At 45.2% G+C, this 25308-nt stretch overlaps 1 protein-coding gene across 13 annotated transcripts in view; it reads left to right on the top strand.

Moving 5' to 3' along the window:
• The window catches only part of dlg3 (discs, large homolog 3), a gene marked incomplete at its 5' end in the record, with an annotated part of 106241 nt that extends 81110 nt beyond the window's left edge, over positions 1–25131 (top strand). For 4 of the 13 annotated variants that reach the window (XM_080841119.1, XM_080841108.1, XM_080841117.1 and 1 more), the window contains 13 exons: positions 6663–6819; positions 7204–7306; positions 12442–12556; positions 16215–16391; positions 18429–18504; positions 19080–19179; positions 20635–20676; positions 20982–21032; positions 21143–21244; positions 21330–21502; positions 21640–21749; positions 21853–21944; positions 22125–25131. In XM_080841119.1, coding sequence (XP_080697245.1) covers positions 6663–6819; positions 7204–7306; positions 12442–12556; positions 16215–16391; positions 18429–18504; positions 19080–19179; positions 20635–20676; positions 20982–21032; positions 21143–21244; positions 21330–21502; positions 21640–21749; positions 21853–21944; positions 22125–22231 — 1405 coding nt within the window. In that variant the 3' untranslated portion in view covers positions 22232–25131. Of the gene's footprint in view, positions 1–6627; positions 6820–7203; positions 7307–7958; positions 8492–12441; positions 12557–16214; positions 16392–18428; positions 18511–19076; positions 19180–19787; positions 19834–20634; positions 20677–20981; positions 21033–21142; positions 21245–21329; positions 21503–21639; positions 21750–21852; positions 21945–22124 lie in introns of those variants that run through there. The other 9 variants (XM_080841120.1, XM_080841118.1, XM_080841116.1 and 6 more) reach the window with 7 other exon arrangements.
• Between the last annotated feature and the right edge of the window lie 177 nt (positions 25132–25308).

Below are 25308 nucleotides of genomic sequence, written 5' to 3'. Positions count from 1 at the left end.
CTCTCACTAGAAACTTATAGGGAAGAGTGGCTGGACTGAGATCAGTGTGTGCTGCTCTCACTGGAGATGTATAGGAGTGTGGGCTGGACTGAGATCAGTGTGTGCTGCTCTCACTGGAGATGTATAGGAGAGTGGGGTGGACTGAGATCAGCACTCAAATGAGGAGTGGCACACATTCCTACAGCTGTCGAGATACACACACACACACATACGTACACACCATAAATATACATGCATGTGCGTATATGCATACAAATTACCAGTGCCTATCAGGCACTGTGATACAGTCAGACAGGCACACAAGACTGGCTGTGAGACACACACACTCCTCACACACACAAGACTGGCTGTGAGACACACACACTCCTCACACACACAAGACTGGCTATGAGGCGCACACACTCCTCACACACACAAGACTGGCTGTGAGACACACACACTCCTCACACACACAAGACTGGCTGTGAGACACACACACTCCTCACACACACAAGACTGGCTGTGAGACACACACACTCCTCACACACACAAGACTGGCTGTGAGACACACACACTCCTCACACACACAAGACTGGCTGTGAGACACACACACTCCACTTCAGACACAGTTTATAATATGGTCAGTCATTTATATTCCCATCGATAGATCATATGATTATATGAACAACACATCTGTCTAACACACAAACACATTTACACAGAGATACTGATAGACACTTTTTCAAAGAATCCCATTGTACAGACGAATGGTGCGGAAATTACCCTAAGAATTCTTATGCCTTTTCTGTCAGATGGAGGGAGAGAGGGAGATCACATCAAACTTGCAGTGTGTGCGTGTGTGTGTGTGTGTGTGTGTGTGTGTGTGTGTGTGTGTGTGCGTGACAGATGGGCTCACCAAGGGTCTCTGTGTGATGATCTGAGTCAGAGGAGAGGCTTAGATCGGCCCTCTGCCCATCTGTGTTCCTCCCCACGCTGGGTCTGTCACACACACACACACACACACACTGAAATACACACACCCCTGTCCTACTGTACATTATGGAAATTTAGGGGAGATCACCCGCCCTCACAAAACACCAAATTAACGTCAGCTCTTTCAGAAATAATGATTCAAAATGGCCCTGAGAGTCAGACATTTATAGCCCAGGCAACCAGTCCCCTCAAACACAGACACAGGCACACACTACACTACAATACACACACATGTAGTCACAATGCATACACTAAGCACATGCACACACTACAATACACATACATGTAGTTACAATGCACTACACACATGCACACACTGCAATACACACACATGTAGTCCCAATGCACACCCTCAACACATGTAGTCCCAATGCACACACTACAATACACACACATGTAGTCCCAATGCACACACTACAATACACACACATGTAGTCACAATGCACACACTCCACACACACTACAATACACACACATGTAGTCACAATGCACACACTACAATACACACACGTGTAGTCCCAATGCACACACTCCCACACATACATGCCCTTCCCCACTCCAGTAGCTTCACCTGCTCTCCCCCACTCACTCAGCTCATTATGAAACAAGCGGAGGCTTTTGTGTGGCTGTTTGAACACTGTTGCGTCAGCCTGGGCTTTTGTTAACCCTTTCATGGCTGCTGTTTCAGCTGTTCGGTGGAGCTCCTCTGCTGTAGTGTCTCAACGGTGTGGAGGAGTCGCTGTTAATGTCAGGGTCCAGTCACTGGGGGGGGGGGGGGGCTGGAGCCTGGTTGGACATTGTCCTGTGCTCAGAGAGTCCACCTCCATCAGAGCGCTGCACAGGCGTCACAGGAGCTAATCAGTAACCTAGCGCTAGAATCAGTCATTCCACTTCCTGCTCACCATGAGATGAGTCAACCTTTCACTGGAGAAGTAAGCGAGGGCGGGAGGGAGGGAGGGCTAGAAAATAAGTGGTACACGGCCACAGTTAATAAGGAGTTTCAAGTGATCTCATTCTCTCACCTTATTTCTACTCATCTCTCTCTCTCTGCTCACATTACACATTATACATTTTCCCAGCTCTTATGTGATGGCTTCATGCTTTTTCCAAGAGGATGTTTTTAACCTGATGCTTTCATTTGGATTTACGATTTTCAAGATTCCAACAGAATCATCTCTGCGGTACAGCAACATCTCTTAATCTGTGACAAATCAAAGACTTTTTTATTTTAAGGAACTGGAGACCCTTTAGACCCTTTATTTAATTTCAGTTTAATGGGATCAATGCTTCATTCTCATTGCCAGGTTTCATCAACCACTAGAATTTAAACTGGTAATCATTTATCACAGCTGGTTTATTTTTAGCTGTGAAGCTGGAAATATCTTGAACTGTGTATTGGCACTAAGTCAAACTGGACTGAGCAGCTCCCAATAAGAACCCTGAAGAGAACAGAACTGAACCGCACAATATGAAGCAAATATTCAACAGAAAGACAGAGACAAGGAGGGAGAAGGGAAGATTGCGTGTATGTGCCCGTGTGTGTGTGTGTATGTGTGCGTGGGTCTAAAGGGGGGTTTCTTGAAGACTCTGGCAACCAGTGCATGTTTTACAGAAAGCGCTGTAGTTGTGGGCAGAAGGGTCTCAGTCCTCTTTTAATCAGTCAGGAGGGGGTGGGGGGGGGGGTGTAGAGGGCTGGGGCAGTTTGAACCCTTAGAGGTCGTTTACATGGAGCCTAGTTTGTCAATCTGATACGGATAGCTAATACAGATAGCCCTATCATACATAGGAACACTCTCTATCCGCACCTTGTTTCTGCAACGATCGCAGTCCGGGGTAGAAAGTGAGTAGATTTGAATCGGTACGGGGGCTGGTGTTCGTCTGCACGGCTTCACGCAACCTGATGACGTCATTGCCCCACGTGATCAATTTGCGATCTCCAACCACTATTTATATCCCTTGTTCTCCCTCAAAATCTCACTCGTGGTGGGCCTCGAATTCACTCTCATTAACCCAGCCTACTGATTTTTGATTAGCCTCCTATCTTGATCTAATTCTTCTTATTCAGACGTAACATAACTTTCATGACCACAAATATAAATTGGCCAGCGATTTAATTGCTTTTTTATTCATAAATGTATGTAAAATGCTCGGAGCAATGCATCATGGGAAATGGGATGACAGACATGTCATGTTACTGTTCCAAACTCTTTATTATCAATAGAAAAAAGAATTAATTTTCGCATATCCTTTAGTCTGACCACTGATATTAACTATCATAATGTAATGTTGTTAATTGGAGCTTGAATGTCTTGTGTAATGTGTTTATCCTCGTGCTGTGAAGTACCTTCTTCTAGGTTTTTCACGTTTTTTCAGTTGTGTAAATAAAGCGCTAAAGCGCCACCCACAGGCTTGAGGTATGTACTACAGTCGGTTCACCACAATCTGCTGCCTCCGTGTTTACGCAAATCTCTCGTTGCCAGCCTCCGTATTTACGAAATTAAAAGATTCGATTGGTGTGAAAAGTAAATCCGATTCGGAGGCCCTAGACTTCGTGTGCATAGCACCTTAGATGCTGTGGGACATCATCACCAGGGTAGAGTGCTGGCCTGTTTAACCCCTTAAAGGCTATGGGACGGCAGCTCCAGAGAGAGTGTGGGGGTGAGACCAGCCACAAACATAAACACAAACAGAGAGACAACGACAAACACAATAAAGAGATGAAAGGACATAGAGGAGTACACATTGGGAGAGAATAGCTTGGCTGAAGAGCAGTGGGTTGGGGTGGGGGCTGGAGCGGGGGCTTGGACAGGGTGTCCATGGTGGGGAGGGGGAGGGCTCTGTTGCTGTGCTCATAACCTTAGGAATTCACTCTGTATTTTCCCAGAACTAGCTAAGAGCCATCCTCTCCTGCTGGGCTGCAAACTCAGGCCCATAGGCACACACTCAAAATACAAGTGTACAGTACAATCACACTCACATATCAGAATCAAAATCAAAATCTGAATTCTTTTATTGGCCAAGTATATTTACACATACAGGAAATTGACTTGGTGTGGTTGGAGCATAGCACATAAAACAACAGTTTATATATTAGCAAACAAACAAACATGTTATTCAAGCTATTACTTTGCTCTCACAATCTCAGCCATTTTATGTTTCTCCATAATCACATGTGTTGAGTAGGTGAAGGCTTGTTTCTCCATTATCACATGTGTTCAGTAGATGAAGGCTTGTTTCTCCATGATCACATGTGTTTGTTCAGTAGATGAAGGCTTGTTTCTCCATTATCACATGTGTTTGTTCAGTAGATGAAGGCTTGTTTCTCCATGATCACATGTGTTTGTTCAGTAGATGAAGGCTTGTTTCTCCATGATCACATGTGTTTGTTCAGTAGATGAAGGCTTGTTTCTCCATGATCACATGAGCAGAGGGACAGAGGAGATCTGAGATGATGGACTGGTATGCTACTGTGATCTAAGGAGGCCCTGGCATGGGTGGGTAGGGCCATGGACATGGAGAACATAAAAGAGAAACACCACTCTGTAGACAAGTTCATTAAGGAGACCTTGAGCAACACTAAATCGCTTCCAAGGAACTAGAGAGGCCCCTTCAATCTGTTAAGGTGAGCCTCTAGAAATTGGGGTGGGGAATGAATGATGTGCTGGCTGTATGCTGCCCTAGTTGACAAGGTCTATGTGGGAGGGTGAGGGTTAAGCCTAGCTCCACCATGGAGCAGGCGAGGGTGACAGCCAGAGTGGAGCTGGATACCATCATCACTCTCCTACAGCCTGAGATTCCTCACACAAACACACACTCAACGCAGCACCAGCAAGAGAGGGAGAGAGGGAGAGGAGTGTTTGGAATGGAGATAGGGAGTGGAATTCAGGATAACATCCTGCACTAGCCCCTGTCTGGAGGAAACCAATGTGGCTGAAAAATGTTTACGGTGAACATTTCGTCCTCCATGCTGGTGAAGGCTCAACAAGAGCAGGGGAATAGGAGGGGTCTCCCATCCAGGACTAGACACACCACAAGCAGGTAATGTTGCGCATGGGATCACTGATGTGATTGAGAGGAGATGAGCAGTGTTCTCATAGATCTCTGTGTCTGAGTGTATTCTGTACAAGGTTTGTGAAAGGAGATCTCAGATTAGTTTTCACCACTGTTCCTAATGGAATTGGTACTTAATAATACAGTGCTGCTTGAGATTAAATAGCCAGTGTGATTTGCAATGATTTTTGTATGTACAGGAGATATGGTCAGTAATTTGGTAATTTGGTCAGGTCAAATGTCGACCATAGAAATGTATTTGTGTGTGCTGTTTTCATGGGGCATCTTATTGGTGTGGTTGTGTTGGCTTATGTGGGATAGGCACTAATCCAGCCATTGTATTCAGGCCGTGTGGCTCCTCTATTGTGCTTCCAGACCTCTTTACTACCGGTACATTTATAAAATCCGGGAAGACAGGACACACATGAAGTTTTCAGTAAATGAATGGACGCCCAACATGAAAGATACTTTTGATTTTGAGTGAACTAAAAAGGCTTGGTGGTCCTCTTTTAACAAACATTAAGCACTTCCATAACGCGCTGTGTGTCCCATACTTGCCTCCCAGAGAGCCCTTCATCCGTGCAGTCCAGGCTTCTTCAAACCAGAATAGCCATTCCCTTCCTGCATTTCCATCCTTTTTGTGTGGATAAAAGTCCCTTTTAAGATGTTCACAGGGAACCATCGCCCTGCTGCATGGCTGTCATCCCTGTGGACGGTCCCTCTCTTTGACGTACTGATAGCAGAGCCACTGGGACTTGAGTAGCAGGTCCAAGTGATTAGTGTGGTAGTGAAGCCATCGCACAAGAGCAAGCGCACTGCTGTGAGGGCATTTTTTGTGTTTCTGTGTGTCTATCAGTGTGTGTGTGTGTGTGTGTGTGTGTGGTTTGGCTCTCCTGTTGCAATGTCTTATTCCAATGCATGTTTGGAGACAGGCGTTTGATGGTCCCTTGCTGTGGTGCAGACTCTCCAGGATCTCAGAGCAGAACACTGCAGTCTGGAATGCAGATGAGTCACAGCCACTAAAACAGAACCGCAGTGTGTGTTTGTGTGTGTGTGTGTGTTTGTGTGTGTGTGTGTGCTGAAGAAATGCAATGGAGGGGGAACATTTGTGTCCTGCTTTTGTTTAACGTTCCTATGAGTACTATTGTGTTCAGTTTGACCATGTTTTCTCCTTTTGTTTGGTTTTCACTCCCTGGTTGATGCTACCGTTATGATGGATGTGGACCCAAACGTAACTCCAGAAACTAACCACAATCCTTCTTACTTTCTTATTTCCTTTTTCTACTGATTCACTGCACGCATGTGAAGCTGTGTGGACCAAGGTCTTCCTCACAACACCTGATGTCAAAGTCTTCCACTTTTAGACACGTACAGAAATGCACTGGTCCAGGGGCAGCTCACTCCCTCCCTCCCTCCCTCCCTCCCGTAGTCAGTAGGTGGAGGTGGTGTGCAGCCCTTTATCTCCATCTCTCTCCATCTATGTGCCTCTTGATGGAGGCTGCGCCAACCTCTCTCCCTCTGCTGGCTGTGCTGGTGTCACATCCACAACCTTCCCCCTCAACCCCTCGCACTCCCGCCTCCTCCTCCTCCTCCCCTTCCTGCTCCTTCACGTGGCCTGACGCTGTGGCTCTGTTTGACAGGGAGCCGAGGAAGGTGCTCCTGCACAAGGGCTCCACGGGGCTTGGCTTCAACATCGTGGGCGGAGAGGACGGCGAGGGCATCTTCGTGTCCTTCATCCTGGCAGGTGGACCGGCAGACCTCAGTGGCGAGCTGCGGAGGGGCGACCGCATCCTGTCGGTGAGTGTCTCACAAGGCGCTATCCAGAGCACATAACCTAATGCTGTTCACATGTAGAAGTCATTACATGGTGGATGCGATGTTTATTTCTGCCCTACATGTCTGTATGCACCCAGCCTTATCATGCCGCTGTTATGGAACACATCCATAGTGTATCTTTTACTCCTATTCGGTTATTCAAACATGTTCATTATCTGCCTGAGGTCAGATAGATCAAATTAAACGCAATCAGTGTTCAATTTCCAAATCAGGAGCAGTCATAAAATTGGCCAAACTTGAGATTAGAATGGGTTGACGTTTTGCCAACATCTGTAAATACACCTGCAGGAAGTTAGATGTGTGTGCGCTTGAGCCATTGACTTTGAGCCTTTTCTGTTTCCACAGGTGAATGGGGTGAACCTGCGCCAGGCCACCCATGAGCAGGCAGCAGCTGCGCTGAAGAGAGCTGGCCAGACAGTCACCATTATTGCACAGTACAGGCCAGAGGGTAGGGCTCTCTTTCTCTCAGAATCGCTGAATGTTGTCCTCGTCTTTATCTCACTATCTGACAATTTGCCATAGTGCAGTGTGTAGGCCTCACCACAAACTCAAGTCAAGCCTTGTTTTTATTAAGTCATGGGCAGAGCTGTGAGCTGAATGTTCCATACAGCACAGTATGTTTATGTCATCAAGAATGGAACAGGTTCTAAATTTAGAAGTATGATGCCGTTTTTGGTACAAGTTATGAGAAAAAGTAAACGCTTCTCAATATTCTTAATCTTGAGTCTCTCAGTTTCAGGCCTTTTTATTGCCGTTGTTTTGATGAAAAAAAATCTCTATCTGAAGATGCATTGGGTACAGGGGAATATTTTGAAACATATTGTTACATTTCATCCAAAAAACACCATTGTTTCCCTTTGACAACAAAGATGTTTTACTGTACCTTTAAGGCAGGTACAGTGCTACGCCTGGTTTGTCTAGAGAGAACCTAGTTTGTAAATGAGGACATTGTTAGAAGACAGTCATTGGCTGCCGCGGCTAAAAGCAGGTTTCGATCGTCCCCTCCCCGACCTTCACATCGTAATGTTGAGGGTCCCATTCCCATAAGGCGCGGGAGTGAACATTATCCTTCAACCGAACGGCGGGTGTAGCCGCCAAAACTGTGGTCACTGACCCATTAGAGGTGCACGGAGCGGTGCCAGAGGGGGAGGGAGCTGTTCAGACAATCGGCGTTTGAATCTACTGCAGGAGAAGCGAAAGAAAAACATTGTTAACTTACGGACTACATTCAAGTTGTTGGGGGGATGGGAGCACCTTTACCGGCTGACTCCCGTTAGATTCCTTCTTTTTAACGACTGTTTGTTCCATGGCAGAGAACACAACGCGAGACATGCATCAATTGCTAACCCGAGATGAATGACGGTGTACCGAGGTGCTACCCTTCTCTCATGAAGAGGGGAGGAGCATTCCATTGAGAGAGACCGTGAAATATTTTCTGGGCACTTTTAACCAGTGAAAGGAGACATATTTAACCTGGAACAACAGTGCTACAGGAGCCAACGATAAGGTCGCCGTTATGTGCCGATAACTTTCAAAGACCCCTGGGTTTTCTGTAACCCCTATCATGTTTACCTGACTGGATTGAATAACAAGGATTAAGTTAAGGAGCTACGAGTATACTTCGCGCCTTCTGGTAAGCAAGCAAACTTATATTCTTAGTTTGTAAGGTAATTTCTAGAACCAAATACAGTAAGTTGGCGAATATAAGTTTCCCCACAATTAATGTCGTAGCGCTTGTTATACTCGCTTGGCAAACTGTTGTCTGAGTAAGCGAGTTAGCGAGTTAGCTAACATACCTTCGTGTTAAAACTTTTTAGTTAATGGATAGCCCGTTTGAGCTCCCTGGTTGCTTAGTTCACCTTTGAGTAACTACTCCTGGTTAGTTGGCTTGCCATGGTTCTTTTAGACTAACGTTAGTAGCAACAGTGTGTCGAATTGGGTTAAACGTAACCATAAACTCCCGATGCTCAACGTTATTCCAGTAACGTTAAGTTAACATATCTTACTGGCACATTTAGTTTTTTTTGTGGAAAGCATTGTTGGTATTTTTCGCTTGTAGATTCCGTGTAGGGTTTTCCCATTATTTTGGGATAGGGAGAACGCGTTGAACTTCCGACTCTCACCACACGATATGACAAGGCCAGTGGTGCTAGTCATATGCTTAGTATGGAATCTAGGGTTAGTCAACCGTGACATGTTTGCTAGCAACACAACAATATTGACTGCTGTTTTAGACGCGTGAAGCCGATGGTTTACCAGACCAGACTCAAAACAGCGAGATGTGGTATAGTTTGTATGATTTACATCGTCTTTAACTTGCTAGTTTGTCATAAAGGAAACGCTTGAAAATAAGCCTAACACCTAATCGGTAGCTCGGGTGTCCAATGGAGGTGTGGACCGAACAGGTGCGTGGAGATGTAGCGTCAGTCCAGGAAGTGACCATACCGATGATCTGCGATGAATAGGGAGCTTATGTTTGGAAACACTTCCTTTTCTTGAAGAGCTCATCGAGTGCTGGAAAAACGTTTCGAGTTGTCAGAAGAACTGTTTCATAAGACACAGCCCTACTTCTTCATAGCTGAGCTTGCTGTGTAGCCTGTAGGCTACCCCTTCAACAGTGGCTGGTGTAAATGTTAGACTTCTGAATGTGATTTAGAAATGTGCATTAACATGAGTTCAGCTAACACAACACTCACCATATATGCGGCAACAACTATGAAAACAGGCAGGGGGTCTATATGCAAACTATGATAGGAATGTGGCTGTGTTGGTTATCTGTTGGAGCATGCTGTCTTTCTCCTTTCCCTGACTTGCTGGAATAAAATAGTCCTTGAATATAAATGGAGTCTCTCTTAGGACCTGGTATTTCTGTAGGAAATAGAACCTGGAGAATTTAGGGCAGAGTAGCTCATTGAGATATATAGGATTCAAAATAGGAGCGGTCCATTCCATTATGCCAGGACATGTATTGTGTGCATTATGCTTGACCATCTTAACATCAACATCTAGTAAGCTAACAGGAGAACCCAGGTGTATATTATGACCTGTGAGATTTGTCCATACTGTAGTTGCATATATACAGCGACTGGATGGGTTTCATTACCCAGTGTAATATGCTAATTGGAAACATCCTCTTAGCTTTTGCCACCATTCTCTGCGAACTGCAGCAGAATGTCTTGGGAAAAGCTGTGTCTAAAGCAGCAGTGCTTGTTAACTATTTCAGTATTCAGACTGTGGCAAATTATTTCTTTGCTCAATGTTCACTACTGCTTTTGACCTAAACTCTCAGTAGGGTTGACTTAAGGAGAAGTTAGCCTGCACCTTCTTCTTCCCCCAGGCCATGAGTTCTCAGTGGCCTGTGCTGTGGAGGAGGGGAGCTGGAGCTCTGAGGGGCCACGTGCCTGCACCTCCTCTGAGGGGCCCGTGCCTGCACCTCCTCTGAGGGGCCACGTGCCTGCACCTCCTCTGATCCCGTGCCTGCACCTCCTCTGAGGGGCCATGTGCCTGGCCATCAAACACAGGCATCTAATGAAGCCTAATACTGAGGACCCTGGTGAACTGGTGAACTCCTGTGTAAACGCTCTGGGCAGCCCTTCTCCTCACGCATCGGCCTTTAGGGGCCGGACTAGAGCAGCAGGTGATGTCTCGGACCGGAAAAGACACCAAAGTGCTTGTCATGCCATCGTGTCCCAAGAGTCTAATTACAGCTAGCACTGTCCATTCTTCTGGCTGGGGAATGACCGGATGAAATGTCAACCTCCCACACCCAGCACAGGAAAGTGTTCATGTCTCCACCGCAGCGAGAGGAGCATGCTGGCTCGAACCCAGCCTAACCCGGCCGCCTCTCTGGTTACAGACACATGCCTGTGCTGTTGCATAACTGCATGCAGACAGAGGGACAGCTAGCTCCCACCTCACTTCATGGAATGAGGACGAGCAGCATTGGTGATGGATGCAGAGCCGGCCCAATCACAACTTCTTTAATGGTAACCTTAAATATACGTCCCTGCAAGACTGAAAGGGCCTGACGGCACACGTCATAAAGCCTGTGTCTTTGGAACTGGCTCCTTCTCAGATCCATCCCAAAGTGAATCCCAGCACAGCCACCTCTGCCCTTGGCTGTGCGTCTGGAGCTCTCGCTGTGTGGCTGGACACTAGGGTGGACGTCCTGCTCCTCTGTGTTGCCATTAAAATACACATGTGTGTTGCAGAGTGTCGCTTGTGGCAATAAAGAATTGACTGAAGTCAGCCTTGTTTGTGTATATGACACTGGTTACTCACCACTGAATGGCCAACACTCAAGTCTGTGTGTGTCTCTGTGTGTGTGTGTGTGTGTGTTGCATATCCAGTGCTTCCTGCTGAGGCAGTTAAGTAGACCTGCAACCTCCTGAACCCCTCAAACCAGATTTGCTCACTTTATTCCTTCATAGTCACAGTCACATGTGAATGTATTTGTGTGTGAGGTTCGCCCCCAGAGATTAGTCCAGCTTTTGCCTTCCGTGTTGTTTTGTGGTTGCTACAAGGGCTGGGGCGTTACCCTGGTTACAGGCAGGTGGTGTCAGGTTGCCTCACCTTGCTGTGTCATTCATGTAAGGAGCGTTAACCCTTGGATGACAGATGGGGTGTGGAGTTGCCGGCTGCATTGGGGTTTCTGGTGGGTTTCTGTTTGCTTTGATGAGCTGGTTTCGGCTCAAGGCTGCTGGGAGATAGAGCATAGAGCTCCCATTGAGTTGACAGGTTCAAGAAGGCAGAGTGGACTTGAGTGGCAGCTGCTGTTGCACTGGTTTAATTTGAGGGCAAACCAGCTATGATTAGGGCAATATAAGCACTAAGAATGTCAAGACACCAGTCAACGGTAAGGGAACAGTGGGTCTTCTATTCAACAGGGACCCTAAGCCAACATCTAAAAATACAGATTGAACAAGCAGCCATGCCGTCAGCTGAGGGGACCCATTCACAGTGTCTTGTACCGTGGCCTGAACAAGAGAGGTGCTTTCCCAGATCCTTCTGAATGCAGCTCCCTCGTGAGTTCAGCTGCTCCTCTAGGTCCCCGCACCTGCCGGTTGTTGTTCGCCTCTGTGCTGCTGGCTCACCATGGGCCACACAGCAGGCTTGTCAAAGGCAGGTTTAATTAAGAGGCTTCAGCTAAATCATGCATCATGACTGGATTCTGCAGTGAAGAATGACTGATGTTCAGAAGAGTCATTGGAGGTCTTCATTTCGTTCTCCTGAAGAGTGCATGTTCAACTTAATTAATCTGCATAATTAATCGCCTAACCTGTGATATTAGTGGGTATCTTGGGCAGATACATGATTAATTTCCATCTAGTCCCCTGCTCATTAATCAGTCTGCAACGAGCTGCCTACGAGTCTTACCTACCCTCTCCCTCTTGCTCAACATGGAGCTAGTGCTGTTTCCTTGCCCTCACTTCCTCCTCTCTCCTCAGGCTTCTAGAGAGAATACGGGGGAACTATAGTCTCTCCAGTTTCCTGCTGTCTAAAAGTGTGTGTGTGTGTGTGTGTGTGTGTGTGTGTGTGTGTGTGTGTGTGTGTGTGTGTGTGTGTGTGTGTGTGTTCCTGCAGAGTACAGCCGCTTTGAGTCTAAGATTCACGACCTGCGGGAGCAGATGATGAACAGCAGCATGAGCTCTGGGTCTGGCTCCCTGCGCACCAGTGAAAAGAGATCCCTCTACGTCAGGTAGGCCCCACCCACACACATGTGCCTACACACACACACACACACACACACGATGCCTCTGCGTCAGGTAGGCCCCACACACACATGCCGCCATTCACACACACACACACACACAAAACCGGAACCAACTAGTTTGAGTTCACTTCTCTTATCTAGCTTTCAGGCATTGTGAGGAATTTAAAATGTATGTTAATATATATGAGGTAAATATTTATAACAATATATCGAAATAAAGTTTATAGTTGAAAGTAAATTGCATATTGGCATATGGTCAATGTAAAGGATATTGTAGTTATAGTTAAGGTATTTATCAGATGCGTTTGTCCGAAGCAACGTTTAAAACATCAACACAAAATGAAGTAATAAGCCCATGGGGTTCATGCTCTGGGCTCTGTAAAGCGTGTTGGGACAATTTGATTGTTTTGGCGCTATATAGCCTAAATAAAATTTGATTTAAATTGAATATAAAGTAATCAAACAATATAAGGTATCAAATGAAAAAAAGCAATAATAATAATAAATACCAAAACTATGATTATATTTATGAAGTATTTTTTTATAAACAATGAGTTGTTGTTGTTATAAGTAAGATCATGCCTTGTATTGTATGTTTGAGGTGAAAGTGAAGATTTCTTAACTTAAGAAGCTTATTTCACAGTATTATGGGTCTGTTTTCGTTTTCCATTTACAGCTAAATTTGAAATAACAATCACACAACTAATATCTAGTCCAAGAACCACCTTGATGTTTTAGCCACTGTATTCTTCTGTAGTATCTCTTAAGTTTCACATTGTGTTTGCCTCCTATTGTCCCCAACACAATGTGTTTCGCAGGGTGGGTGGGTGTGGTGTCAGAGTAGAAGGTAGATAGTCAGGCTTGGACTCAATAGCACTGGCTGTTATCCTCCAGGACTTTAGTCTGGCTCAGCTATATTATCTATCTGGTTGTTTCCCTGGATTCACTTTTCATTCGACTTGGCACAATGACGCTAGCATCCTGGACTCTGACCCAGGAAGTTCAGCTCAGCAGATGACTGTCTGTGCTTTCCAAACTCAAACTTCCTGCTTCAGGAAAGCCATCAGGTCATGGGCAATGGGAGGATTTAGTAACACACTTATGATCATGAGGTCATGGGCAATGGGATGATTTTGGAACACACACTTATTTAATTTGATCAGGTCATGGGCAATGGGAGGATTTTGGAACACACTTATTTCATTTCATCAGTTCATGGGCAATGGGAGGATTTTGGAACACACACTTATTTCCATTCACTGTTAAAGCATCTGATGAGTGAATGTGTTCCAGTGGACATTCTTGTACACTACACAGACCAGGTGTGTCGTCTACTATTCACATCATCAGTTTTTTGTGCTGTGGTGCCTGAAGCACAATGGAGGTAAAGCAGGTTGATGAGCTCATACGAGGAGCTTGAGCCATGTTTCCTCCATGCCTATTGGACACCTGCGCATACCTGTTCACATACCTGTTGTCATACCTGTTCCCAGACTTGTTCCTAGACCTGTTCACATACCTGTTCTCTGGTATGCTTCTGTATCCAGGCCATGGAGGAATTTGTGTAAGAACAGCCCTCCTGCTCTGTGTCAGTCCCATGCACTGTGATATATGTTCAAGCCCAGGTCCATAGGAGCAGCACACACTAATGCACACCATAAGTCCATGTTAATAATGAAGCTAAGCCCCTCATGCTAATGCCCTCTAATGAGTGCTCTGGCGTAAGCCTCGTTCAGCATGTGTGCTATACAGTGTTGGGCAAGTTACTGAAAATTAGTACTTAGTTACAGTTACTAGTTACTTCTTTTAAAGGTAATTGAATTACTTCCGGGTTACTGTATATCAAAAGTAATTAGTTACTAGGGAAAGTTACTTTTATATCTGCGTTTAATATAATGAATATGAACAGTACTGAACAGTCAAACCCAATAAACATATATATTTTTTACCTAATTATTTTAAACAACAGGGCAACATGCCTTCAAATCAAGCAGTAGTACAAAAGTCCCTTTTAACACTTAACTGAACACAAAATAACTGTCTCAGTCATTTAACAGTGTTTTTTTTTTTACTACATTAGGCCCAATGTAGTTAAAGTGATTGGCTTACAGTAGCCTATTAACACCATATAAAGAGTAGGGGGATACAAAATAATCAATTAGTGGTTCAGTTCACAAAATACCCTGAAACACCCACACAGTATTCACAATATGCTAAATATATAATTAGAATAATATCTTTCTAATACATCCTAATCGCTGGCAATCCCCACCCTGATCAAGGTAGGAACTGTTTATAAGTTCCCACTGGTCCCGATGGCGCTTCTTTCGCCGTTGCCCCGACAGCCAAGATGACTGAGCCTACAGTTGGTAATAGATTCCACGCGTTTTCTGGTTAAACAATAAATGTTGGAAACCACGATCGGTGTCCTAGCCTTCTTTCCATATGTATGCGCGATTGTATACAAGTGCAATGAATGTGTGTTAGCGGCCGTGGAGAATGGGAGAAATAATTGCGGTTGTATATCCGTGCGTGATTGTATGCAAGTGCAATGTGTGTGTGTGTGTTAACAGTCCTGGAAAATGGGAGAAACAGTTGCGTATGTACAGCCTTGTGCGTGTCTTTGTGTGTGTGTGCGTGCGTGATTGTATGCAGGTGCAATGTGTGTGTGTTTGTGTGTGTAAGCGGTCGTGGATCTGGGTAGCAGAGTGTCTTTCATGTGCGGTCGTATTGGTCCTGCGACGTCAGATCAGAAGAAGCTAAAGTAGGTCTATCTTGTCTTCTTGTCTGCAAGTGTTCATTTTCCACAAAAGATAGTAACGCGGGTAACGAACTCATTTAGATTTCAGTAACTGTAACTGCTTTACTCGATTTAAACAAATACTTAGTTACATGCTCGTTACCGCTAAAAGTAGTGGAATTACAGTAACGCGTTACTTAGTAACGCGTTACTCCCAACACTGGTGCTATACTATGCAGCCTGCTAGCTAGTGACCACGTTAGTCCCAGGCTTCTGGAGGGGGTGGGGGGGGGGCTCACATTTTACTGCGTGAGCTGCTGGGATAAGATGCAAGGAGGGGGGTCAGCTGTGGTCCCTGCTCTGGCCTATTCTCTGACCGTCTCTCTGGGCAGTGCTGAAGTGAGCCCAGGTGCTCCAGTGGAGAGAATGAAGGGCGGAGCACAGAGGGAGAGAATGAAGGGTAGAGCACAGAGGGAGAGAATGAAGGGTAGAGCACAGAGGGAGAGAATGAAGGGTAGAGCACAGAGGGAGAGAATGAAGGGTAGAGCACAGAGGGAGAGAATGAAGGGTAGAGCACAGAGGGAGAGAATGAAGGGTAGAGCACAGAGGGAGAGAATGAAGGGTAGAGCACAGAGGGAGGGAGAGGTATGAAACCAGTGGAGCAGGCTAAACTCCTTCCCTTTGGGTCTGACCTGTCTGAGGGGGTGCAGTGGGACAGGCGCCACCAAATGGAACTCCAGGGGAGAGGAGGGGGATGATGGCTGTCATAATCATTGGGTTGATGGGTGTGCCTGTCTGTTGAAAGAATGAAGTAACCCATTTGACTGTGCGGTTGAATATTCTCATGATGGATTATCTGACTGTCTGACTGGCCTTCACACTGTTCTCTCTCTGTCCATGTAGGGCTCTGTTTGACTACGACCGCACCAGGGACAGCTGCCTGCCCAGCCAGGGTCTGAGCTTCTCTTACGGGGACATCCTGCACGTCATCAACGCCTCTGATGACGAGTGGTGGCAGGCACGCCTGGTCACGCCCCATGGCGAGAGCGAACAGATTGGGGTGATTCCCAGCAAGAAGAGGTACTGATGCCACCCCTGACCATGCATACTGAGACTGATGCCACCCCTGACCATGCATACAGAGTAGGACTGGGCGGTATGACGGTAAATACCGTCCAACGGTAGAAATGTGTCTACCGGGAGAGATTTGACTATACCGCTTCAACCGCGTTATACTCTTATTTTGAAATCCATCCTCTTATTTTAAAATTCTGACTTCTGTTACGTTAAATGACCGGACTACTAGCGGAAAGATATGAATGTGCTCTATGCACAAAACCCTTTGCCAATGATAGCGGCCATTACTTTTTCGCAGCAGTGAAAATCGTAACATTTCAGACGTGCAAACATTGGGGTGACCCATTCAAATCAACTGAACTTTTTTTGAATATATTGTGTATATGTCTATGGCGATTATAGCTTACCTATCTAGATTCTAAGTAACATGGAGACAAAACGTATTGGAACTCCACGTAGATCATAAACCCTTGAAAACAAAACAAAACCTAATCGGTTGACAAATGTAAACGCTGATGTGCTTTTTATCCAGAAAAACCGCAGCTCCATCGTTTACTAGCGTTTGTTTACAGGACAGTCTTCACCTCACCAATATGCCGGCGACGTTAACACGTTGCACCAATGGGCTGAAGCGGTCATGTGTAATGAGTAATGGCCAACTTCTTAATTTTCTTATTTTTATATTTGGCCATATAAATTATATAATATAATATGAAATATATTAAACATTGAAAAGAAAGTTTTTTAACACTTGATGTATCTTCTGTAAGTACATTAAAGAACCACTGAAAGCCACATACGCACTGGACTAAATGCCACTAAATGCACTTTGTTTTAATCATACTATTTAAAGATTCAATGGAAAGGTTCAGTACAATGTAGGTCTATATTGGCCACTATTGCTTAGGCCAATAGCTTATTGAGGCAGTATTGTTTTTGCAACTTAGTGTTTATAAGGGTCAATAAATAAATGATCATTCTGTAAAGCCTATGTCTGTGGACACTTTTAGCCACCGCTGAAATGTCCTCTTTTTCACAAACTCAAATCTGGTGACCCTACGTATAATATACTGTGTTATATACCGTAACCGTGATATAAAATTACAAATACCGTGATAGAAGATTTTGGCCATATTGCCCACCCCTAATACAGAGTTAGCAGAGTTAGCAGCGATGAAGCTGAATGGAGAGACTCGTAGGCACTGGGCCATCAGTCTGCACACTTATTGTTGATGATTGACCAGTGATTTAGCAATCCACAGTGCTCTTTGTGCTACAAGGAGGGTTGATGGTATTGATCATTATTAGTAAACATTAGTTCCACTGATTGATTGATTGATTATTGATGTGACCTGAGTTGTGTCTGGCAGTGTTACAGAAAGGTCAAGGTCCATCATATCCTGTTTGGTTGAATTTGTCACCCTAACACACCAGACATAAAGAAATCTCACTTCTTAAATGAAATAAAATGGTTTAAAAAAAGTTGTTGACAAGTAAACTGCTAATGTTGTTTGCTGAGTAATTCATTTAAACAATATATATGTATATATCTACACAGTAGCACTAAAATAGAAATGAAGTTCAAAAGTAGCGTGTGAATAGACTTCCCTTTTCAGATCCCCTTGTTAGCATAATCATGTGCATGGATGTACTATTCCACAGGATGCTGGTCATTGGAGAGTGAACATGGCTCTTAAATGTTTTATAGGGTACAGTTAATGTAGGACTGTTAGTGTTTATTACTTGTAAATGTCTGCTTATTGAAGTTATTACCATCATAAGATAAAGCTACAGGCCCATTTCCAAGACTTTGGAGGTCCACCCATTCAGTATTGTTATCCCAGTGTGTGTGTGTGTGTGTGTGTGTGTGTGTCGGTTCAGTCCAGCGGCCATCTCAAGCATGAAGGGAGCTCCATGAACACAGGAGTAGTGGGATGTTCTGTTCTGTACTGTATTTGTCACCTGTAGCCATGGCACATACCCACTGAGCCCAAGCTCTAAGGCCCTGCTGTGACTGTGTGATGTGCCCTCTCAATACAGGGTGGAGAAGAAGGAGCGGGCGCGGTTAAAAACGGTCAAGTTCCACGCCAGGACGGGCATGATCGAGTCCAGCCGGGTAAGTGTGGCTCCGCCCAGCTCCCTCCTGGGATCTGACCTGGGAACAGGAGCTGCCGCACGCAGACGAGGCAGACGGCTCATCTTACCCAGCCCTCTCGTTTGCGTGTGTGTGTGTGTGTGTGTGTGTGTGAGCGAGCATGTGTGTATATGTGGAGAGCATCCGATTGCCTAAACCCTTTCCTTCTCTTTTTTGACCTCATTAGTGGTTAACATGCCTCTAGCATGAGGTGCTCTGCCTCTGATTGGCTGGCTCCACATATGCACTTCAGAAGTGTTTGACCAGTGTCTCCTCATTGATCTCCCATTTGTATTTGACTTCATGCCCATTTGAAGGCCACTGCCACTGTATAACGCCTGCTTCAGTGTGTATTACGGCCACTGTCACTGTGTATTACAGCTGCTCCAGTGCTTTGCTTTCAAATTTCTTTCTGCATGGTTGTTTTTTGTGATGTGTGCCATACGTTCCATTGAGACCCATTCTGTTTTGTTTGTTTGTGTGTCTGTTTGTTTGTTTTGTTCTATCCCTCCATCTCCTCCCGCACCCCTCTCATCTGCACCTCACCACCTGAGCAGCCGGTCAAAGTAAGGCGCAAAAAAAGCTTCAACCTGTCACGCAAGTTCCCGTTTTACAAGAGCAAGGAGAACATTGTGCAGGAGTGTGTAGAGTCTGAACGTGAGTATCCGTGTCCGTGTGGCCTGCTCCTTCTCATTCTCATCCTTCATCCTCTCACTGTGTGCTTGACCTCAGGGCCAGGCTCAGAGCCACCCCCCCCCCCCCCCCCCCCCCCAGCACTGATCCCTCCCAAAGACTACAGCTGGACACCTCTCCACCGTCTGTCCTCTTTGGGTTGGGTCTCCACGTGTGCGTTACTCACAGGACGGGAGTTCCACTAACACCAGAGCGCTGCTGTTCTCATGTCAAGCCATAAGGCTGTTATTGGACTGGGCTGTCCAGTGCTCAGTGGTGTGACCCCGCACACACACACACACACAGACAGACGGACAGCAGTGGTCAGTCACTCAGGGCTGTCTTGTCTTGTGTTCCCTGATTGATTGAGGCTCCTGAAAGACTAATGAGCGCCTGCTCCAGAGTCACCTCCAAGATGAGGTTGGAGAACAGCGGCTGAGTGTTAGTGTCCTTCCTTCCTTCCTGGCGAGCGAGCTCTGCATCCTTCCTCTCAGTCTCTCACTAACATCTCTTCTTCTCTCTCTCCTTGTTCTTCCTCTTCCTTCTGTCTGCTCTCTTCTTTTGTTTCTGCTCTTACCTTTCGGGACGCTCAGGACTTCCCAGGGTTAAGCGATGACTTTTATGGATCAAAGAGTTTGAGTAAGTGTGGTTATATTTGTCAAGCAGCTGCTGTCCCCTGAGCTCACTGCCAGTGTCCTGCTGTGGTTCACTGACATTAGTTTACACACAAACACACCCCTACAACTAACATGCGCGTCCACGCACATCCACACACACACACACACACACACACACACACTCACACAGCAAAAGATCATGAAGTCAGGTCCCAGTGCCCCTTACCTTACAAAATGATGTCAAATACACAAGGTGGGTGGGCTACCGGCTGTCAAGGATCTAGCATATGCTGTCTTGACACTTGAAGCGACAGGCTTGGCTGTTTTTGTGTCAGGGAAGAAACACAGTATTGGTGTTTCCAGCACAGGGCACTGCCTCCGTATCAAAGGGGTGTGAAGTGAGCTGCTTGATGCCGGCTGCAGTCTAAACAGCCATGTTGTCTTTGGCGGGAGGGAGGGAGGGAGAGCCGGTGTCGGTGTCAGTGTCAGCTGTCCCACAGCCGGCCACAGGAAACTCTGACCACACAGAGGGTGGTCACTGGAGAGGCTGTAGAAGGAAGCACTTCATGTCCTATTAGTGCCACTTCCTCATAAAAGGAAGCAGTGGTGATCTTGATGCACGTTTGTTTTCTTTCTCTTCTTCCTCTCAATTCTCCTTTCTCCAACTACATTTAAAAGTCTAGGGGTGTGTTTCAAGTCATATGCAGCACGTAATCGTCAAGTGATGAGTTATCTGTGATTCAACTTGATATTCTTGAATTCATGTGTTCTGAAAGCATTGAGATTCTCTGAAAGGTAAATTAACGCACGTCTCTTTTCCCAGAATGCTTAACTTCTAACACAAGTGACAGTGAAAGCAGTTCAAGTAAGTGTCTCTTGCCCGTGCTTCTGATCTCCCCACACACACAAGCCACCTTCATTAAAGGGCATGTGGCAGCTATGGGATAATATTTAGCACTGACCCCATGTCGTCAGTAGTGAAGAAAGATCAAACTTGTCCTGCTGCGTGCCCATGCATAAATCTGTAGTTGTGTCTGTTCTGGGCGGTTAGATGTGTATGAAGAGGACTCCAAGCCTCTAATAGTCACACTTTCATCAGCCATGTCTAATGTTATGGACACTCCTGAAGTGCTCTTCATAAATCCATTGCGTATGTCTCTCTTATTTCAGAAGGGCAAGAGGATACAATACTGTCCTATGAGCCAGTGATTCGACAGGAGAGTAAGTGTCCATTCTGTAGTCACACGTGTCCAGCTCCAGTAGTGGGCCTTGATTGCTTCTGGTGTGTGGATGGAAATGTGAGTGTCTGACGGCTGTTTTCCTGGATGTAGTTCATTACACAAGGCCTGTGATCATCTTGGGCCCGATGAAGGACCGAGTAAATGATGACCTGATCTCCGAGTTCCCCCATAAGTTTGGCTCATGTGTTCCACGTAAGTGAACTCTATCACTCTCTGCTGTTTAGTGCTTTGTGTCTACTGAACTGTATGCCAAAGCTGTGTGTGTGTGTGTGCGCAGACACCACCCGCTCCCGGAGAGAGAACGAGATGGACGGGCAGGACTACCACTTTGTGTGCTCGAGGGAGCAGATGGAGAAGGACATCCAGGACAACAAGTTTATTGAGGCGGGCCAGTTTAACGAGAACCTGTACGGGACCAGCGTCCTGTCTGTCCGAACTGTGGCTGAAAGGGTTGAGTATTATTATTAAACTAATCAACTCTGCAGCTTGATCACGGCTAAACTGGCATGGTGTGTTTCGGTACTTGAAATAACTAAAGCAAAAGTCTTAACGTATCAACTTATTTGTCCACTTTGTGTTTTTTGCAGGGGAAACACTGTATCCTGGATGTGTCTGGGAACGCCATTAAGCGACTGCAACAAGCACAACTTCACCCCATTTCCATTTTCATTAAGCCAAAATCTATTGAAGCTCTTATGTAAGTAATATTTGAGTGGTGGCATTGTTGGATGTAGAAATGAACATTCTCTATGGAGTCAGTCCTATTCAGACATTTAGAAGTTGCATTGTTTGTCTTTAAGGGAAATGAATAAGCGGCAGACATATGAGCAAGCCAATAAAGTCTTCGACAAGGCACTGAAGCTTGAGCAAGAATTTGGAGAGTTCTTCACAGGTACCACATTTTCTTGCCATTTCGAAAAAGTATTAATTGGCCTTTTGATCATCCATTTGGGATGCTAAATTCTTCATTTTAACATATGCATAACTGGAACTAGTTTAACAAGGAAGTCTAAGCTCTGTCCTCTCACCCCCCCCCCCCCCCCCCCCCCTCTCTCTCTCTCTCCGTCTTTAGCCATAGTCCAGGGTGACTCACTAGAGGAGATTTACAATAAAATCAAGCTGATCATCGAGGAGCAGTCAGGGCCCTACATCTGGATCCCTTCTTCTGAAAAGCTCTGAGCTGCCAGCTCCTCTTCTCTCCTCTTCTCTGTGCTGCGAGTGTCAGAGCCCCCTGCCACCCCCGCCCCTCTCCCACTCAGAGACCCCCTTCCCCTTTTTACAAATGTTTCATATCAAATTTTAGTGTCATCATTATGTTACTCTCAAATGAAAAAAGAAGTCTTCTCACCATTACTGTGACTGTGCACATCCCCTGCATGAGTTTCTCAGCAATTCCATTCAAGACTGGAAATGCCGTTCCAAATCAGTTTTTTTGTCATGTAAACTAAAGGGAAAAAATGAACAAAATCCTTGGTGAAAATGGATGGACAAAGGAAGAATGTCTTAAGATGCTGGCCTGCAAGTGGGAATTTTTCCTTTTTCTTCCCTTTTTTTTTTTTTTTTGGGGGGGGGGGCAAAAGTCCTGGTGAATTGAGACAAGTGGTTCTAAAGCTGGAGTTCTGCTCTGTTCATCCCACGAAAAAGACAGACAATACTGAGCAATGAGGACTGGAGAAAGATGAAGCCTGCTGATGGTCTTTGCTCGTGTTTATACCTAGCGAAGAGATGGCGTGGAGAAAACCTACAAACTGGTTGTCTTTAGTAAACACAAACCAGTTGGCTGTTTGAATGGCTGCCAGTTGTTGTGAAGCAGTCAATAAAGACATCTTTGGGAGTCAGAACAAATGGAGGGAGGGGTATTAATCATTTGTATTTCTGAAATCACAAGGTAAATACAAATCCTATGGAGAGATTTTACTACATATTAAATACTACGGTACACATTTTACACATCGCTAGAATTGTCTACTTGGAGGGCTGTTAGATTCCATTTATTTGTCCTTGGTTTAGTGCTTTTTTTTTTTTCTTGTGGTTTTTAGCTGCTCTGTAAAATGGACGGGGGTAGAGAGGTGTAACTGGGCTCTCTGCAACACCAAACTGCCTTATAATACAATTGTCAAATTGCTTGTCTGTTCATCATGGGGGAAGCTTTGAAATTCTTAGAACCAATCAAAAGAACCAGTGCACACTTGAAGGTTGTCTATCTTGAGGGTGCAACTGATAGGACCAAGTGTCTTACCTTTGTGAAGTTGTTTTTTACCTTCAGTGTTTATGCCTTTTGTCTAAAAACAACGAGATGAATTCTGATTTTGGCAGCCACCGCTCCCTCGCCCAATCTTGAGCAGCAGACAGCCCATTTGCACTTCCTCTGCCCACCCTCATTGATGAGCCTTCAGACTGAAAGGTGACATGGTACTGTCCTGTAAGCTGCCTGACAGGGCCACCTGAAAACGGGTAGATCAAGATAATTGTATTGGATATTCCTCTGATTAATTATAGTCAATATAGCGTGATCTGGACTATTTTCCCCTCCCCTAACAAAGTTTTAATTAAATCTATTTGTTCTGTATAATAACAAACGGTGATGTTTTATATCCTTTTGACTTTGTTCCTGGGCAGTTGTTACTCCACTGTGTTGAGCCTTGTGCTGGGGGGGAGGGATGAGCCTGCATACATGGATTCATTTGGCCACAGAGGAATCCACTCCTTTATTGTGACTTTTATGTGGAAGCCAAGGCATTTCCATTTAGGAGATCGGTTGCTGTCTGATAAGCCTATTGGTATTTTATTCTACATGTCCTTTTGTTTGTTTTAAAAACTACTTTTGACACTACAACATGAACCCCACCTTCATGGTAACCTGGGATAATTTCAACTGTAAACAGAAGAGGTGCGAGTCGTCCCTGTTGCAGCAGCGCGGGAGGGGGGGGGAATACCTTGCTGGAGAAAGAACCAAGTCCTTTCACTGGTCATCATATGATTTTCTTTTTGTATGGTTTTGGCATTGGAGACAGGGCATGGAAGGCTAGAGCCAAGATGGCATCCACTGGGGGAGCTGATGTGGCTGTGAGCTTTGAGCCCCAGCCACCTGTACCTGCAGGCGTTACTAGCCCAGGCCCCTCCGCTAAACCAGCTGTCATACCTGTGTCAATACAATATAGAGTTCAGGGAATTCAATTTGAAGGGAACAGAGCCATTCAAATAAACTGCGTACAGACTGTTTCAAGGGTGTGGTAGCTGTAAAATGTAAATATCCCCCTCACTTGTGCTTCATGCATGTGTGGAACAACTGGGACAAACGTTCTGTTTTATAGCTCACAAAATGTCAGGTAAGTCAAACGTTGGATTATTCTCAGATTAATTTCCATACAGATGTGCTGTACTATTGTTGATATTTCTCTCTAGATAAAGATATTCAGCTGCCTATTGGGACACATTTTCTAGTCGCTGGAGATCTGATCTCCCTAAACTGGGCCTGTCTATTTGTGATTTCTTGTGGAATTTGTCTGAGTGTATAGATGACAAAAAATGAAAAGTAAATCCAGAGAAACAGACAGCAGCCTGTAGGATGATACTCTGAAAACAAACACAGGAAGGAGAATTCCTCTTTTCATTTAGCTTAGAAATGCTCCTCTGTTGTGAAGAGGAGACAGCTGACTGTTAAAAGTGTCTGGTGTCAGTCAGCCATATCAGTAAAAGCCCAAAGAACTTTAATCCATTGTAATCTTTCTAATGCGGTTGCTGTTTCCTGAGATTGAATGGGTATGTGTGGCCTGGCGTGGGTCAGTCTCTGCCCCAGAGAAGGTCTGATGAACTCAAATGATTTAAGGCTTCTGGTCGTCACTGACGTGAGCGAGTGCACACGTGCAGTAATGCTTGCATATATGAACCCTTTGATTGTACAGTGGTCTCCCCCCCATGACTCCAGGTGGTCACTTACACCTATCAGGACAGAAGGAAGGCACACCAGGCATTTCTATCCTGGTCTGGAGGGAATACAGTCCTGCTACTTTTCTTTGGGATTTTTTTGACTGGACAAAAGTTTTATTTGTTTGAAAATAATAAAATATGTGACTCTGTTATTAGTTCAATGTGTTATTTGTTTAAGGAACACCAAATTATATATCATTGAAATGTATTAATCTTTTACAAATGGGTTTCAAACAGAAATATAAAACACAAAGTGGTATGTAAACTTCTCATTGATTGAATTATCCCTAACCCATCAACACAAAGTATTATCTGAAAGTACTATA

This window comes from Sprattus sprattus (assembly GCF_963457725.1).
Source record: "Sprattus sprattus genome assembly, chromosome: 6".
NCBI classification, from domain to species: Eukaryota; Metazoa; Chordata; class Actinopteri; order Clupeiformes; family Clupeidae; genus Sprattus; species Sprattus sprattus.
Note: the sequence above shows the minus strand (reverse complement) of the source record. Positions and strands in the feature narration are given on the sequence as shown.